At 42.8% G+C, this 15466-nt stretch overlaps 1 protein-coding gene across 3 annotated transcripts in view; it reads right to left on the reverse strand.

Annotated features, from left to right (window-relative positions):
• Positions 1-15466, reverse strand: part of Ntm (neurotrimin) — a 951504-nt gene that overhangs the window by 12269 nt on the left and 923769 nt on the right. For all 3 annotated transcript variants that reach the window (XM_032909747.1, XM_032909748.1, XM_032909749.1), the window contains exons 5-7: positions 7014-7148; positions 4993-5113; positions 2092-2243 (exon numbers count right to left, since the gene is read on the reverse strand). In XM_032909747.1, the coding sequence (XP_032765638.1) occupies positions 2092-2243; positions 4993-5113; positions 7014-7148 (408 nt within the window). The remainder of the gene's footprint in view (positions 1-2091; positions 2244-4992; positions 5114-7013; positions 7149-15466) is intronic.

Below are 15466 nucleotides of genomic sequence, written 5' to 3' on the forward strand. Positions count from 1 at the left end.
CTAAATTTGAAAGAGGCTGCATGTTTGCCTTCTCCTCTTAGATATTTAGCATGTTACAGGTCTGGTGACATCCTCCGTTAAGCAGCGTCCCTAAGTGTATCCCATTCATCTTTGGTAAATCCAGGGCGCCTCCAGTTATTAGCAAAGATACTATTACTTCATAATGGAAATTTTTCAAATCCAAGAATCTAGGAGGCCAACAATGACAGCATTAGCCTACATGAGGCTAGGGGTATGAGGCTCTCTCATTGGTGGAGGGAAGGGAGAGAAAACACAGTGGTAATTGCCACACAGAGGTCTGCTGAAAAGAGTGGATTTATGGCCCATGTGCCACTGATTTTCTTGTCACAAATGCACCTATTATTTTACTCTTAAAACATCTGCTTCTTCCCCATATTCTCATCCTGACACCTCTTGAGAAAAGAGACCTGGGAGGTTAGTAGCCAAAAAGGCAATGGAAAAAAACATTGTCTCCATCTTAGAAGAGGGAAGAGATTGGAGGAGGGGAAGACCATCTCCAAGGATAGGAATGGCTGTGACAAGAAAACAAGATATGGGAGGCGCTGAGGGATTGTGGATGTGCCTTAGATTTTCAAGACAAGGGGGAGGGACCTGTACTTTCCTAATGTATCCTTTGTGCATACAGACAGATATTGTCTCTAAAACCCTAAAGGCCTGACAGATTAGAGAGGTACTTATGACTATTCCCACGCTCAAGAGGGTCACAAATCCTTGTATATGTGAGAATTCTTATGGCTATTCCCATGCACAAAGGGGCACTTATGATGTTCTTTATGCACAAGAGAGTCACATGGCTATCCCCATACATGGGAAAATGCTTATAGCTATCCTTATTGAGACTCTAAGTGTCTCAGTCACTTTACTCGCAGCTTGCCTCTTCTGAGCTACGTGTTCGAGGACCAAACATGGCCTCTCCTGTCCCACGTCTCTCCACTAACTCTGGGCACCAGGCTGTGTTTCACATACAGTGTAGGAGGTTGGGAGGATGTGATTTGGAAGCAGAGATAGTACCACAGAGCATATGCTGTTAGCACTAAGGGCATGTGGCAGGGGCAGAAAGAAGAGCAGAACCCATGAGGCTCAGAGGCTGCCTGGAATCTCCCAGAAGAGCAAGAATTGATGTTCACAGTTCTCTTTTCCCTTTCTACCATACCCAGGTGTATTTCAAACCCAGGGATAGGGACCAACTGATTATAAAATTGGACAGTCATTGAACTTGGTGGACTATGGAGAAATGTGCTCAAAAGGCAAGCAGAAATAAATCACATGGCCCTTCAGAAGTATCTGTACCCATTAAGGCTTTAAAGCCATGGGCAGTCAGTCCCTCCTGCATAGACATTGCTTATACAAGGTGTAGGCATCCAGTGCTTTCCAAGAAGCTTGCTTACTGCTTCTGCCAGCAATAGAGTGGCTAGGCCCAAAATGAGGGCAGAAAAATTGCTTCATAAACTTAGTCCCTCAGTAAAGAGCTAAGGAATTGGTGCATGAACAATGAGATGACATCTCTCAAGATGATGGTGAGGATGGGCAAATGCCTTTACCAGCCATCGACATAAATAAAGAACTTGGAAAGTCCCATTTTCTGTCTTCTTTATCTACCCGTCTCTGAAATGAATATTATTAAGGATTCCAAGGGCTGTGATTCAACTCTTATGAATGTTATTCAGTTTTTCCTTATGTGCCAGTGGCTGGGAAAGTTTCAGAAAAGGGAACATGTTATTTAGCTCAGTGAGCTAAGGACGGAAGCTGTAAACGCTCCTCTCTGAGATCTTAACTATTTCGTCCAATTATAATCCCCAAGTCAGTTTTGCAGATACCACTGAGGAGGAAGAAAAGTCATTTTTGGCATCTTAAAGCCACCCTTTCCTCCCATTTCAGGACTTTTGTCATTTCAGATAAATGAACATTGCATTTTTCTCTGCCCACTTCTGAGGCCTACATTCTTACGTGCACGCGTGCTCTCCCTTTGTCTCCCATCTTATTCTTTCACACATGTCACCCAGCTCACTTCTTTCCCCCCATCAGCCCTTCCCACACACTCCTGCTGCCCATCTCCGGGCAGAGTCTCACCAAATAGCATGATGCTGGCATTGGTGTGGCCCAACTTGTTGGATGCCACACATGTGTAGTTCCCATAGTCGTGTTCAGAGACGTTGAAAAAGGTGAGTCTTGAAAGGAAAGGTCTGTTTTCCACTTTGACTCCCTTCTTCCCTTCAACCAGTCTAGGCAAAGAAGAAACAGAAAAGAGAAGGCAGGTGAAGGGGAAAGAAAGAGAAAACATGCTCAATTTTTCTAATAGGATGGACTAAATGTCTAGGATTAATGGTATCTTTACATATCCCCCATGATATCATCATGATAATTACACATTCTTCTTAACACAACTATTTGTTTACCCAGGACTTGGGAAGAACAATATGCTCCGAGTATCTCAGGGGCTCCTTCTGGAACTGTCTTCTCTGACTACATTAGTTTCTGGGCAAGTGAGCTTGTAGGACCTATTTTGCTTTGTAGTCCAGAGAGATTCCCCTAGATGTCTTCCTTCCTCAAAAGCTAAGGGCAATGAACTAATATGAGTCCATTATCCTCACTGAAAGGCCTGTTGGCTCTGAAAATGGCAGGAAGCACCCTACTATGGGACCAGAGGCCACTGTTTTTAGCTCTAGCTTGTTCCATACAAGTTAATCTTGTAAGGTGCTGTCCAAGGCTCACAGCCAATGTGAGAGGCTTTTATGGGTATGAAACCCATGCACTAGTGCTACGTAAAGTAAGACATCTTCACATCAGAACCAAACTGTGAATTGGATTTCAGGTCCATAGTGGGAAGAGGTTTCCCAAAGCAGGTTCTTGCTTGACAGCTCAGAAATGTCTTTAGCTGACCGCAGTGTAAGGTGGTGAGCAGCACTTTGCAGCACCTCACACCTCTGCAATGACACACAGTACCCTCTTAGGCCCTGAAGGATCCCCCCACCTCTGACTACTACTAGTGTTAGGTTTCTTAAAGAAGCTGTAGGCCATTCAGTGGCTACTATCCCTGTTCGGTGGTCATGGTTCGTCCATACAAAATGCCATCTTCTCTCCCTTTGACTGACAGCAGACACAGGGTGAGGAAGCAAACTTAGCAGTCAAAAGATTCCTCCAAAGACGTCCAGAAAACTGTCTGTTCTGGCCAAAGCCTCTTCTACTTGTGGCAGAATTCTATGTGTGCCATTGAAAAATGAAATGGGCTTCAGTTGTCATTTACTTGGACAGATGTCATGTTCCTTCTGAGATCTGAGGCCACAGTTGCCTTGTAGCCTCAGTGGCACAAAGAAGAAAAGCTGTGGCACCAAATGGTAGAAATGTTCTTGGCATGCTTGTTGCTGGGAGGACAGAGAAACCTACTCAACGGGAGAATGCTGGGAATGAATAAATGAGCAAATGAATAAGTGGACACGGAAAACTCAATGGGAAGAAGGAAAAGGAGAGATGTACAAAGGATGTTAAGGAGGCCACAAAGTTGCCTGAACCAAGGTCTCTTATCCAGCTTTGGGCACTGTCTCCCTTTTCTTCAGGGTAAATGATGACAGAGTTGGTGGCCACTGCTTAGAGTAGAGCTTTGCAAAAGGAACCCTCCCCCCAAATTCCTTTGCCTCAGTGTAAATTTTTTTTTTTGGTTGTATTTTCTTCTCACATTTTGAGAGCTTGTTTTATTTCTTTTTTTTTTTCCTATCAAGAATTTGAACCGCAGTGTGCTGTGGCTTAGCAATGAGACTTTGATAGTGTTCATAAACAGAGACGAATATAGGATCTTGGGATTCTAAGCCTCAGTTTCTCTTTATTACAATAAGAAAGGTGGTGAGAAAAAAAGGATTTCTGGTCTCTTGAATGAAGGAAAATAACCAGCTCCATTTCTTACTTCAGTGAATTTGTCCACCTTTTCCTGCCTTAGTTCTAGCACACCTTACTAGAGGCTCCAAGAATGTGTCCTAGAATTCCCTGCAGTGTCCCTCTCTGGATGTGGATCTTATGATGGAGTGACTTGGGTCTAGATGTGGTTTATTGGCTGACAAGCTAGAAGACATTGTGAGGCCTTAGAGACTGCACCAGGACACAAAAGACAGTGTAGTGAGCACCAACCCTGAGGTAAGGAGATGCTTTCTCTATGGGGATGTCTCCCATCCCTCTTTCTCAAAATTTCTTTGTGGTTTTCAATGCCCAATCTCCTTCCCTCAGCTCACCCATCCACATATCTCACAGGACTTTTCTGTCCCTCCAGTGCCACTACCTCTGCTCTTATGAAAATATTCTGAACACAGACAGGGCTTACACATTCACTTATTGTTCATCCACCTCCAAACAGCTCTTTGATAGTGGTAATTGTCATGCTGCCTGGCTATACTGAGCTGCTGACCCCTGCGCTGACATGCAATTTGATAACTCCTCAAACTGATCATCTTCAGGGACTCACAACAAACGTCCCAGTGACGGCTGTGACAATGGCAAGAAGGGGAACAGTCCTGACTCTTTTCTCCTACAGAGAAAGGACAACGTGCACACAAGAGAGGGTGCACGAAGGTCATGGACCTGTACGTAGCGGCACTGAGAACCTCAGGGAGGGGAATGGAGACCTGTGATGGGCAGACAATTTGAGAGCCCCTCCTAGAGTCAAAGAGAATTTCTTCGGCTTGGGAAATTGCTAAAAATAACTTTCTGCAGAATATATTATTTTCAAGGCTCACAATGTTGTTGGTGGCTTTGTTTTCTTATTTTGGCTTGGCTACATTATATTATCTTTCAGTCTTGCTGTTTGACAAGTGACAATACAGAAGATGACATTGGAAGCCTAGCTGAGCTTTTCTTAATTTAGAAAGGCTTGCTTTCATGCCACCCCCCCCATAAGATGTCAGGAGAGAGGATTTCCCAGGAATTAAATTTCAACTATCTGTAATTAGAAATCTCAAAAGAGGCTGATGCAGGAGAGAACAGTACCTTTTGTCATCCTTGAACCACTGGAATTCTGCTGAAGGGACTGCCGAGGCTTCACACTGCAGAGTCCCCTTCTGCCCCACGGGGACACCTGTACCCTTAGCTTCTGAGATGTATGGTGGATCTACAGAAAGAAAATGGTCCATGCAACTTAAGAGTACACTTGAAAATAAAAAAGCCTGGTTCATTCATAGGTTTTGTTCCTTGCTCCCTGTGACCCTTCTAGTGGTCTGCATCATCGGACAGCTGTGTGGAATAGGAATGGTCTGGATGCCATTTTTAAGCAAGTCATTGTCCTTCAGCATACACTGCTTCTCCTCTCAGTACTGAGGTTGAGCCTTTAGCTCTTGAGATACAGTGCCTGTTTAAAGTCTTTTAACTTTCACTGGACAACACCCACCCATCAGCCTTAAACTCCACGGGGTGGCCGTCAGCCCCTTTAATCATCCTCATAGAATTTCTGTACACCAGGTTCTTGCCAGAGTGCAGGACTTCAAACTGTTCAATTCCCACCTACGACTCGGTTATAACTAATAATATTCATGGAGAGTTGCCTGAAGGATATACAAACCAGTCCTTCCCACGGGCATTCTGAAATGGATCCTGTGCTAAACTAGACCTCCTTGCTTGGTCTGCCTTCATTTGAAGTCTTCACTCGGCTACCTGTGGCATCCCAACAGTTTGCACTGGTGGGTATTAAAAAAAAAAAAAAAAAAAAAAAAAAAAAACAGGACACACTAAAATTACTGTTCTGTTCGATGCAGGAGCATTGTGCCTGATGTGTGGACTGTATTGGAAAGTGTCAATTTGGACAGATCCTGGGGAGAATTTTCCCTGGGGTCACAGTACTAGGACAAGCAAGGTTCTCCTAAGAAAATCACTTGCTTTTATCTTGCAGATGATGTACGTCTTAGAGCAGATGACCTTTCCTTTGCTTTAGCATTGTAAAGACAGACTCTGAATGTGAACCCTGCAGCTTGCTGTTTTTTTCATATGTTATGGGCTGACTTCTCCCTTTTACTAATTTCCATAATTCCATAATTTTTTCCTTTGCATTTTTTTTTACACTTTAAGTCAACAATTGTAATTTTAAGGTATCTGAAAAATAAACTTTACATAATAGGGACATACGGTAGCATGTCTTACTTTTACTACTTATAGTGTTTCATAATATTTAGGTTCAAACTGGAGCACAAATCAAGACACTGTACACTGAGTATTAACCTCATCCTGCCCATGTTGAGGGGTAGAGGCTTCTCTGCCGCTGGTCTAGGCCTTAGGTTATAGTCTGTCATAAGCAAGAACCTCCCATAAGTCATAGGGAACCAAGTCAAGGCACATAGCAAGGAACCCAGAAGAAAAACGGTGAGAAATTGGTAGAAAATTCATGTAGATCAATGTCAGGGAGAATTTAGACGGTTGATTAAAGGAAAATGAAGTTTTCTCAGCACTGGCCTTCAGAGGTTTTGAATTTTGCTTCTATTAGTTAAAAATGAAAATTTTGAGATTTCCTACAAATTTCCATTTGTATCTACTTATATTTAAATTATGTATTTAACCTGTAGTCTATGTACTGCAACATCTTCATTACGAAAGGCTGAGATACAAAAGGCTTACACACACAGGTGACGTCTTGTTCTAGCTCAGGTCTCTGCCCCACTGAAGGAGCTGTCTGCGAAGGTTGCCACTCCACCATGTGAGTAAATTACAGGAAAACTTGGATTTTAAAATATATTTATATAAAGCATGTATCAATGCCGTTTATCGATTTGCTAGCCATGTAGGAAAACTTGGTGTTATAGAAAGTTACTCTCAGCTACTTTGAAAAAGGAGAATGAAACCCGCGGGGTTGTGAAGAAACAAAACAGGTGACTTTGGACTCTCGGACTCTTAGCTGTTGAAAGCAGCAAGCCAGAAGGGACGCCGGGTCTTTCCTGGCTGTCTGAGGGCTGGTTCATTGCTGCAGTTATAGTAGCAGGCGACCCTGGCACACTCAAGGAGTGGGGTCTGGCAGGGCCACTCACAGTTCACGGTGACCTTCACTCTTCGTACGACTGGTGCTGCCACGTCGTTGGAGGCGCTGCACTCATACTCGCCTGACTGCTCCCGAGTGATGCCCTGGATCTCCAGGTACTCATCCTCACTCACAAAGCCGACAGCTGCAAGAGAAAGAGCGAGATGCAGTGAGTGCGAGGCAAAGGCTCAGGACTCTCACTAGAAAACAAAGTATGAATAGTTAACACCCAGAAAAATGCCACTTTGTCGGCGCAACATTTTAGGAGCTCTACGGTGTCTTTCACTCTTCCTTATTTCTTTCCTGCTTCCACACCCTCTTTCCCTTGGCTCCCCAGTGTCCCAGCTGTAGTGTTTGTGATCCTACTGAACTCATGTATGGAGAGAATTAGCTGGATCTCCATAAGTGATTAATAATTCTGACATTTACACTCCTGGGATCGTACCACGTGGTCCAGCTCTGGGACTGGAGCAGACACCTTAACTCTTTCTGATCTCCAGGCACCATTTAAAGTAAGCCTCGGATGCTAAGCTGCATATTGCCAGCCTGGGCATGAATCACTTGAGGATATTGCATAATTGTTACACACACACACACACACACACACACACACACATACACACACACAATTTTACATGAGAAACATCGGCAGTGAGACAAATACAATTAAAATACCTTTGTCCTCACAATAGAAAAACAGATAGGTAGATACCAAATTTTCCAGACATTGATCACCTGGAACTCTTAGGCATAAAACCCAAATAAGAAACCAACATCAGGACCACACATGTAATGTCCAACCACAAGACAAGCAGAGGGAAAATAGTAAGAAGTCATGACTACAAATCTTGCCCTATTGCTTAAACATTCAGAAATTTTATTTCTTTTCTCTAGAAGAAAAAAATCATTAACAATAAGGCCATATCCATACCACACCCCATACATGACGTATAGTCGTGAGCATTCTGTTATGCAAAGACTAAGTCCCGGCAGGGTCTCATACCCCAGGCTGGCCTCAGACTCACTACTTTGTTTAGATTTTACACACCTGATCTTGTGTGCACCTCCCCAATGAGAGGATTATAGGTGTGTGGCACCACAGCTGGCTGAGCCCGAGACCCTTAGGGAATCTAAATGTCCAAGTTCTGTCTTGAAGCTACCCTGTGCCTTAGTTTCCCTGACAACAGAAAGTAAGGAAGGCAAATGCATTCACTTCCTGTGATTATCCTCCCTTCAGTGTTTAATGAGGAGAATGAGAAGGACAGTATCATAATGTAGCATGTTATAAAAGGTGAGCAGAAGGGGCATTAGGCTCAGTCCTGGGGTAAAAAACTGAAGGGGGGGTGGTTATTGCTAGGATTGGAGAAACACTTTGCTGCGTGTAACACAGACCAATGGGCCTGCCATCTCAAGGAGTTCCTGAAATCGACAGAGAGAAAGAACAGAGCACACGTGAAAACATTTCGAAACTCTCATGCACCGCCCACCGGGTGATGCTGTTAATCCTAAATGCTTTAGGGAGGCAGAGAAGGAGCTGGCCTGAATCTGCATTCAGGTGGATGGCCCCAGAAATGGAAGAGGGACTCTTGGATGCAGGCCATAAAAATATCTCTCTACAATGTCACATGTTTCTGTTAACCCAGAACGTAAAACCAATAACTAAGAAAATTAGCATAATACAAAGCATTATGTACATGGCATGTACGCTGTCGCCGTACATGACAGGGCTGTCTGCATTCTTGTCATGACAACAGTAACAATAGCAACAGCAGCAACCATCATAGTGAAATAAACACACCCCACTGTGCTGTAAGGACGGGCCATCACTGTCCACTCTCCTGAAATTTTTTAGTCATGATAATTTTGTGCCGACATCCAGCAACACCATACTGGCCCAGGGCACTCATTTGCATATATTTAGACCTTATGAAATCAGTACTACATGGCTATCAGCATTTTTCTTCTATTCCCTTTGATGGAGAAAAGGAGCGCCAACTTCTCGTAAAAAAAAAATCATGAAAAACATTAAATCTACAAGATGCAAGGTTACCCTGACTAAGTAGAAAACAGGGCTCCCAGCCCAGGCCTGAGGACCATCATCTTGAATCCCCCAAAGACTCAAGAGCCAACTGTAAGAAACTTCTGGGTCAGTATTTCAGGTTAATATACTCTTTCGAACCTTGGTTGAGGAAGAGGAGAGGAAGTGAGGTGGGATTCCAGTAAAGAAATTATGATTCCTCTTGCATGGCTGTTGTTTATTTACTACCAATTCCAGGCCAACATTTGTCAGATCTTTTCGCGCTAGAACGCTGTAATTGCTGTGCAAAGAATCTCAGAGACCAGTGTCACACTTAATATTCCCATTAATTTTAAATGGTAGTCCTTGGTACATATGTGTGGCAATTGGTGTCATATTTTAATTAGGCTTGCCCTACACCATCTGAAATTAATAATAGCTCAAATTACCAGTGTAATTTATAAATTAACAGTGCCTCAGCATTAGGAGGTAAATTAGCTTTGGACAGCTGTTTCTGGAGTGGGCTCCACTATCACTGTGATGATTGGTGGGACCTTGGGTCTTTCAGGGCCAGGTAGCATACCACCAGGACGGAGAAACAAAAAGAACAAGTTTTCATTTGGACACTTGTTTTCTCCAGTTCATGCCTGTGTAATTTTTCCCCCCTTTGCTCCAGATTGATGCTCTAGATATGCTCACTGTGATCACACCGGGATTTGCAGAAGCTGAGATGTGATGAACTTAATCTGTGGACGTCAAAAAAGAAAGAAAAAGAATGTTTGGAAGGAGCTCAGTCATAATCTGGAATGCAAGCTGGTACGTGGTTGTTGGCATCAAGAACTCATCAAGTAGTCTTCAAGAACATGGTGGGTAGGAGTGATGACCATGAAAATTCATCTAGTCTTGCCAGGCGATGTGTAAGGAAAAGAACCAGATGGTTTAGGATTTGGGCACAGCATATGGTGTCTAGTGACCCAAATATTTAGGTACTCAAATCATACAAATTTCAAAGAGACTTTGTTTTTACCACCGTAGGTGCTCAGACAAAGTGAGACACCGTGAAGAACCCACATGATCCCCCTGCTCCCCAAGATAGACATTTTCTAAGGTAAGAAAGGTCTGGGGAAAGCAGTTCATTTGCATTAAAGAGGGTTATAAAGTCTACTTTTCATTCTTTTCACTTTTTCTTAGTAGGAAATTTTCTTTACTAGAGGCCTAAATGGAAAAAAAAATGGATCAAGAAAGTACAGCTACAGTCATCTAAGCGCAGAAGCTCCAGAACCGATGTTCCTATTGGTATCACTTAGGCCAAAACAAATGAGCAAAACGTGCTCAACTGAAATATGGAGTTTTAGCATTTTTCTTTCTTTCCTTTTTTTAAGTTTTCTTATGACAGCATTTGCACTCTGTCTGTGAATTGATCAGGGCTTTATCGCGAGCATGAAGAGCTTGGAAAGAATTCAGGAGGAGGAAAAAACAAAAACAACTTAACCGAGCACACTTTCTAAATTGCCACAGCCTTCTTAAGAGGGAAAAGGGCAAGGCACTTGATAAAAGCCAACGGCAAGACTCTCTTCATGGATAATAGCTGCTTGTTTATAAGTTGGCTTTCTCTTCTAAGGGAAAGGCGTCCTTGGGTGGGAATGGCACTCATGATCTTAAAGTATCCCCCCTCTTCATGGCACAACACTTCAGGCACCACAAGTGGATCAAACACATGCCTGTGCCTTACTGTTAAAGCTCTCCCAGCCCCAGAAAGGAACCTATCACACACCAGAGTTTATCCTGCATTGGTGTGGAGAAGACGGTGATAGACAGACCGCCTTTGTAAAGAACACAAGTTGAGACTCACATCAGTTCTGTACCATGTAGCTCCATGATCCAGTGAGTTAACTAAATGTAACTGTGAGCTAGCTAACTTCTCTTCACTACCAGTCTGTCCTCTGGAGAATTCAGAATAATACCATGTACTTTTAGTGTGTGTGTGTGTGTGTGTGTGTGTGTGTGTGGTGTGGAGGCAGTTGCTATGGGGATATTGAGAGGCCTGGGATAAGCTCTCCTTAGATACCAGTTACTCTGACAATCACTGTCATCCATTCTCCAATGCTACCTCAACTCTTAACTAACTTATTTATTGTATTTTAATTGTGTGTATATAGGGGGAGTATGTGCATATGCAAACACTGGTGTCCACCAAGTCTAGACCAGGGCGTCAGATTCATAGGAGTTAGAGTTTCAGGTGGTGTTGAGCCAGCAAATGTGCTGCTGGAACTGAAGTTGGGTTCTTCGTAAATGCAGTATATGCTCTTAACTGCTGAGCCCATCTCCCCAGACTTCCATAGCACAATTAGTAAAGAGTGTGTGTGTGTGTGTGTGTGTGTGTGTGTGTGAGAGAGAGAGAGAGACAGAGACAGAGACAGAGAGACAGAGACAGAGAGACAGAGACAGAGACAGAGAGATTCAGTGTGGAAATTTGCATCTGTGTGTTGTATACACGTGTATAGAGTTCAGAAGTTGATGGCAGGTGTCTTCCCCAGTCATTCTCCATCTTATGTATTGTGCCTGGGTCTCTCCATGAGGCTAGGATTTGCGGATTGCAGCTAGATTATAGCTAGTCATCTTGCTTCAGGGATTCCTTTACTCTGACTACCACAGATGTCAAGGTCTTATGTGGTTGCTAGAGATCCAGATCCAGTGTCCATGTTTAGATGACAAGAACTTTATTCACTGACCCATCATGGCAGTCCCTCCTGCTATGACTTGCAGTCAAGGTCTGCTACTTGTTATCTTAGACAGATATGACAAAGGCAGCCTGTCTTCACAGACTGTTCTATCTCTTATCTACGTAAAGATATGCAATAATCTAATATTCTTATTTGTCCATGAAAATTATATAATTTGAGATGAATTACTCCCTGCCCCCAAAAGGTATGGTTATCAATCCAATGTTACTCTTTGCACAGGGTCTCCTTTTTCTTCTCTTGTTTCCTTCCTTCTTTTTGATGTTTTGAGAGAGGGTTTCATTTTGTACTGTAGACTGTCATGAAACTGCGGGTACCTTCTTGCTGTAGGCCCCCTAAGTGCTGGCATCTCAAGCATGAGCTACCACACATTGCTTGGAAACACAGAATTTAGAAAGTACTTAAGTTGAACTGCAGTATTAGGATGGGTAGTATTATAGCATATGGGGAAAAGAGAATCAAATGACAGGTATGAAGCTTCCCAAAGATAGGACATGCCAAGGATTGCCAGAAAACCCTGAAGCTGGCATAGGGGAAAAGACTTCCTTCCCAAAGTTGTTAGAGGGAGCTCAGACTAACAAATGCCCTGATTTACATATCCAGCTATCCCTAACTATGAGATACTAAAGTTTCTTTTTATGCCTAAGCTTTTACATCCTGTTTGCATCCCAGGGATATTTTTAGTATGTGTCCTTTATTGATTATTAGAGGGATTGATCAAAGCATAGCTATATGGGCTCTGCTAACATGTATGGAATCAGAGTCTCCTGAGTTGAGGACTTTTTGTACTTTTTCAGGAGGTTATTTTTTTGCATTGAACCTGCAGCTATAATGTTGTTTTACAACAGTTGTGGGCCACACTCTGGCCTTTCTTTTCCCAATGTAGTTGAACTTTCTAAACAAGAGTCATGCTCACCTCTGGCTTTCAGTGCATCTAGAAAACTAGTTTACTTGATAATTTGTCAAGTACTCATTGATAACATGATTGATTTGGTTGAGTGATTACAAATTTCATGATCCAGTGACTCAACAGGTTGGGTTCAATCCTAAGGTGCCAAGGACTACATATGGCCTATGTACAGCCCTCTGGTGACTCTGCTTCTAAGGCAGAGTTCCTCTTGCCATTTGTCTTTCAGATGATATTTATATTTTCTGACTTAAAAAACTGTAATTCTTATTAGTGTTTTAGGAAAAGATTTTCCTTAAATATGTGACTTCGGAAGGCTTATGAAGCGTTTAGTATAATTTATATCTAGTCTTGGAGCCAATTATTTCCTCAGAGGGATGCGTGCTTAATTTAAAACTGTAGCTCAATGAGTAGGTATGAATTATCTCACAGATAATGTTTTACAGCCAAATTTTCAGGAGCGTAGCTACTTCATTAAGCAATGTGACAAGCAAAGCACTAAAAATGAAGCAAGCAGGATCAAGCTAGCTCTGTGATCTTCCCCTTGCAGAGGCCAACAGGAGCCCACCACTCGCCACAGTGCTGAGCTTAGAGGCCTGCTGCAAAGGGCAAAGCCAACCCAAGCTCCAGAGTTCACAGATTGGGTGGCAAAACTCTCTTAACTGAAAATAATAACAACCCTGTTCTCATTTTTATCCCACCCGAGAATAAATTTGTCAGGAGGACAGCTGTAGCTATTGGAGGGGATACAGCTGACGCTTTACTTAATATTTTTATGATATGTATAGCAGCTGAGATGAAATCAATGGGCCACAGAAATTGGAAAAATATAGAACCCAGAATAACCACATCAGAAGCTGGTAGGAATTGTTTTTAAAATTTAATGCCAACACAGGATTTAGCAGTGCCAGCCAACAGCTAGAGGGCGAGAGCAGTGTTCCAACTATTGAGACTTCCTACCCCTCAGTCTGCATCTGGGGGTAGTCTGAGAAATTCAGAGGGGACTTCAGGACAGCTATTTAAGTGAATTGCCACCTACCCTTTATGACAGTAAGTGAGCCTGCACAGTTCGGTGTCTACATCGAAGGAAGCCACGCTCTTTTCCAACTCTCAATGGTAAAGCACACAGAGAGACCACCTTAGAGGTAAAGCTCTGAGTACCATCTTCAGGAAGCCGGAAGAAGAGATTTTAGGTCGGAATTGAAGAAGGTGATCAAAACCATAAAAACGGGTAGGAAGATAGTGTTACTGTGACTACACACTACACACCGCACACCACATACTACACCACATGAAGGTGCAGTGCAGTGCTAGAACCAAGAGCACTGATCAGTGCAATGTAGGACACAGAAGTGGGTCCATGGCCTTAGATGCTCAGTTGGACAAGATTAGTGGGGGTCACATTGGCTCTGCACATAATCCACACAGCAATAGGTACAGTGGGATGAGACTCCCAACAATTAAACATGTTTGCACAATATGAAATTGGCGATGAATGATTTATAGTCCAAGAGACAGCTGTAGCCCCTCTAATCACCACAGCCATCCAGTCAACAATTTTATTCCTGGGTATGATCAAATTTACAACAGGTTTGCTATTATTTAAGTTATAAGAATTTTACCACCCAATCTGTGAACCCCGGAGCTCCATTCGCTGTGTCCTTTGCTTCAGAATCGTTTCTGATGGCCTCAGATGATGCTGGAAGGAGTGACGGAAGGGATGCTGAGACCATAAGCAACACTTCCTGACTGCAATTGATCAGCCACGACTTCGAGTGTAACCCACATGCTATGGACTGCAGTGTGCGGTAGCATCAGTGTGGTTGAGACTCCCCTTCCATAAGGTGGAAGGTCACACCGCCTTACAGATGAATGTGTACAATGAGTACATAATATGGATATTCCCCTCAGTGCACGGAAATATCACACCTACCAGTATCAGTAGTATGAACTAAATTTGCGCACTTTAATATAAAAAAAAATACCAAGACAAGAAAATCTCAACGAAGAAATGAAAAGAAGGTCAGATATCATCTTTGCTGGTAGGGATGTAATAAACTCTACAAAGGATTCATCATATATCCTTTAATTAGTATCTCTACTCTTTTCACTTAAAATGGGATTTGATTTACGAGAAATACAATTTCTCAGGATCACTTCTTCTTAAAAACAAATCAAGTACAGTCACATATCCCTGGAAAGCCAGCTTGAGGGCTTGAGAAACATTCTGAATTCACAGCTAAGAACAAAATGTTAAAGATACATTTACACATATATACACATACACAATTCTCTCTCTCTCCCTCTCTCTCTCTCTTCTCTCTCTCTCTCCCTCTCCCTCTCTCTCTCTCTCTCTCTCACACTCACACACACACACACACACACACACACACACACACTCAATTTTCTTTTAGATCTTGATCAGAGGGCTGACACAAAAGAGAATCTGATAATCTCTGCAGGAGTGGGCAAATTTAAAAGCTGTCTTTCATAGAAACTGTTCTGGAAGGTTGCAAACTGATTTTATCCCATGGCAAACTGAGGAGTAAGCCTGAAAAGACTGGATGAGAAAATTACTTTTGCTATCAAATACAGGGACAATCCTTAGAAAGTGACATACGCTGAACTGTTCTAAATGGCTGGCTTCCATCTTTAGGAGGACACTTCCTAAAACAGGTTACTGCTGGTTACCAACGAACTTGGAGCTCATGTCACAGAGTGCACGTGTTGCAACATCTACATGACATTACCTGTGTGCCATCCCCCAATTTCTATCTAACATGAATATTTCTTATTCC

The sequence above is a fragment of the Rattus rattus genome, chromosome 8 (genome assembly GCF_011064425.1).
Source record: "Rattus rattus isolate New Zealand chromosome 8, Rrattus_CSIRO_v1, whole genome shotgun sequence".
Lineage (NCBI taxonomy): Eukaryota > Metazoa > Chordata > Mammalia > Rodentia > Muridae > Rattus > Rattus rattus.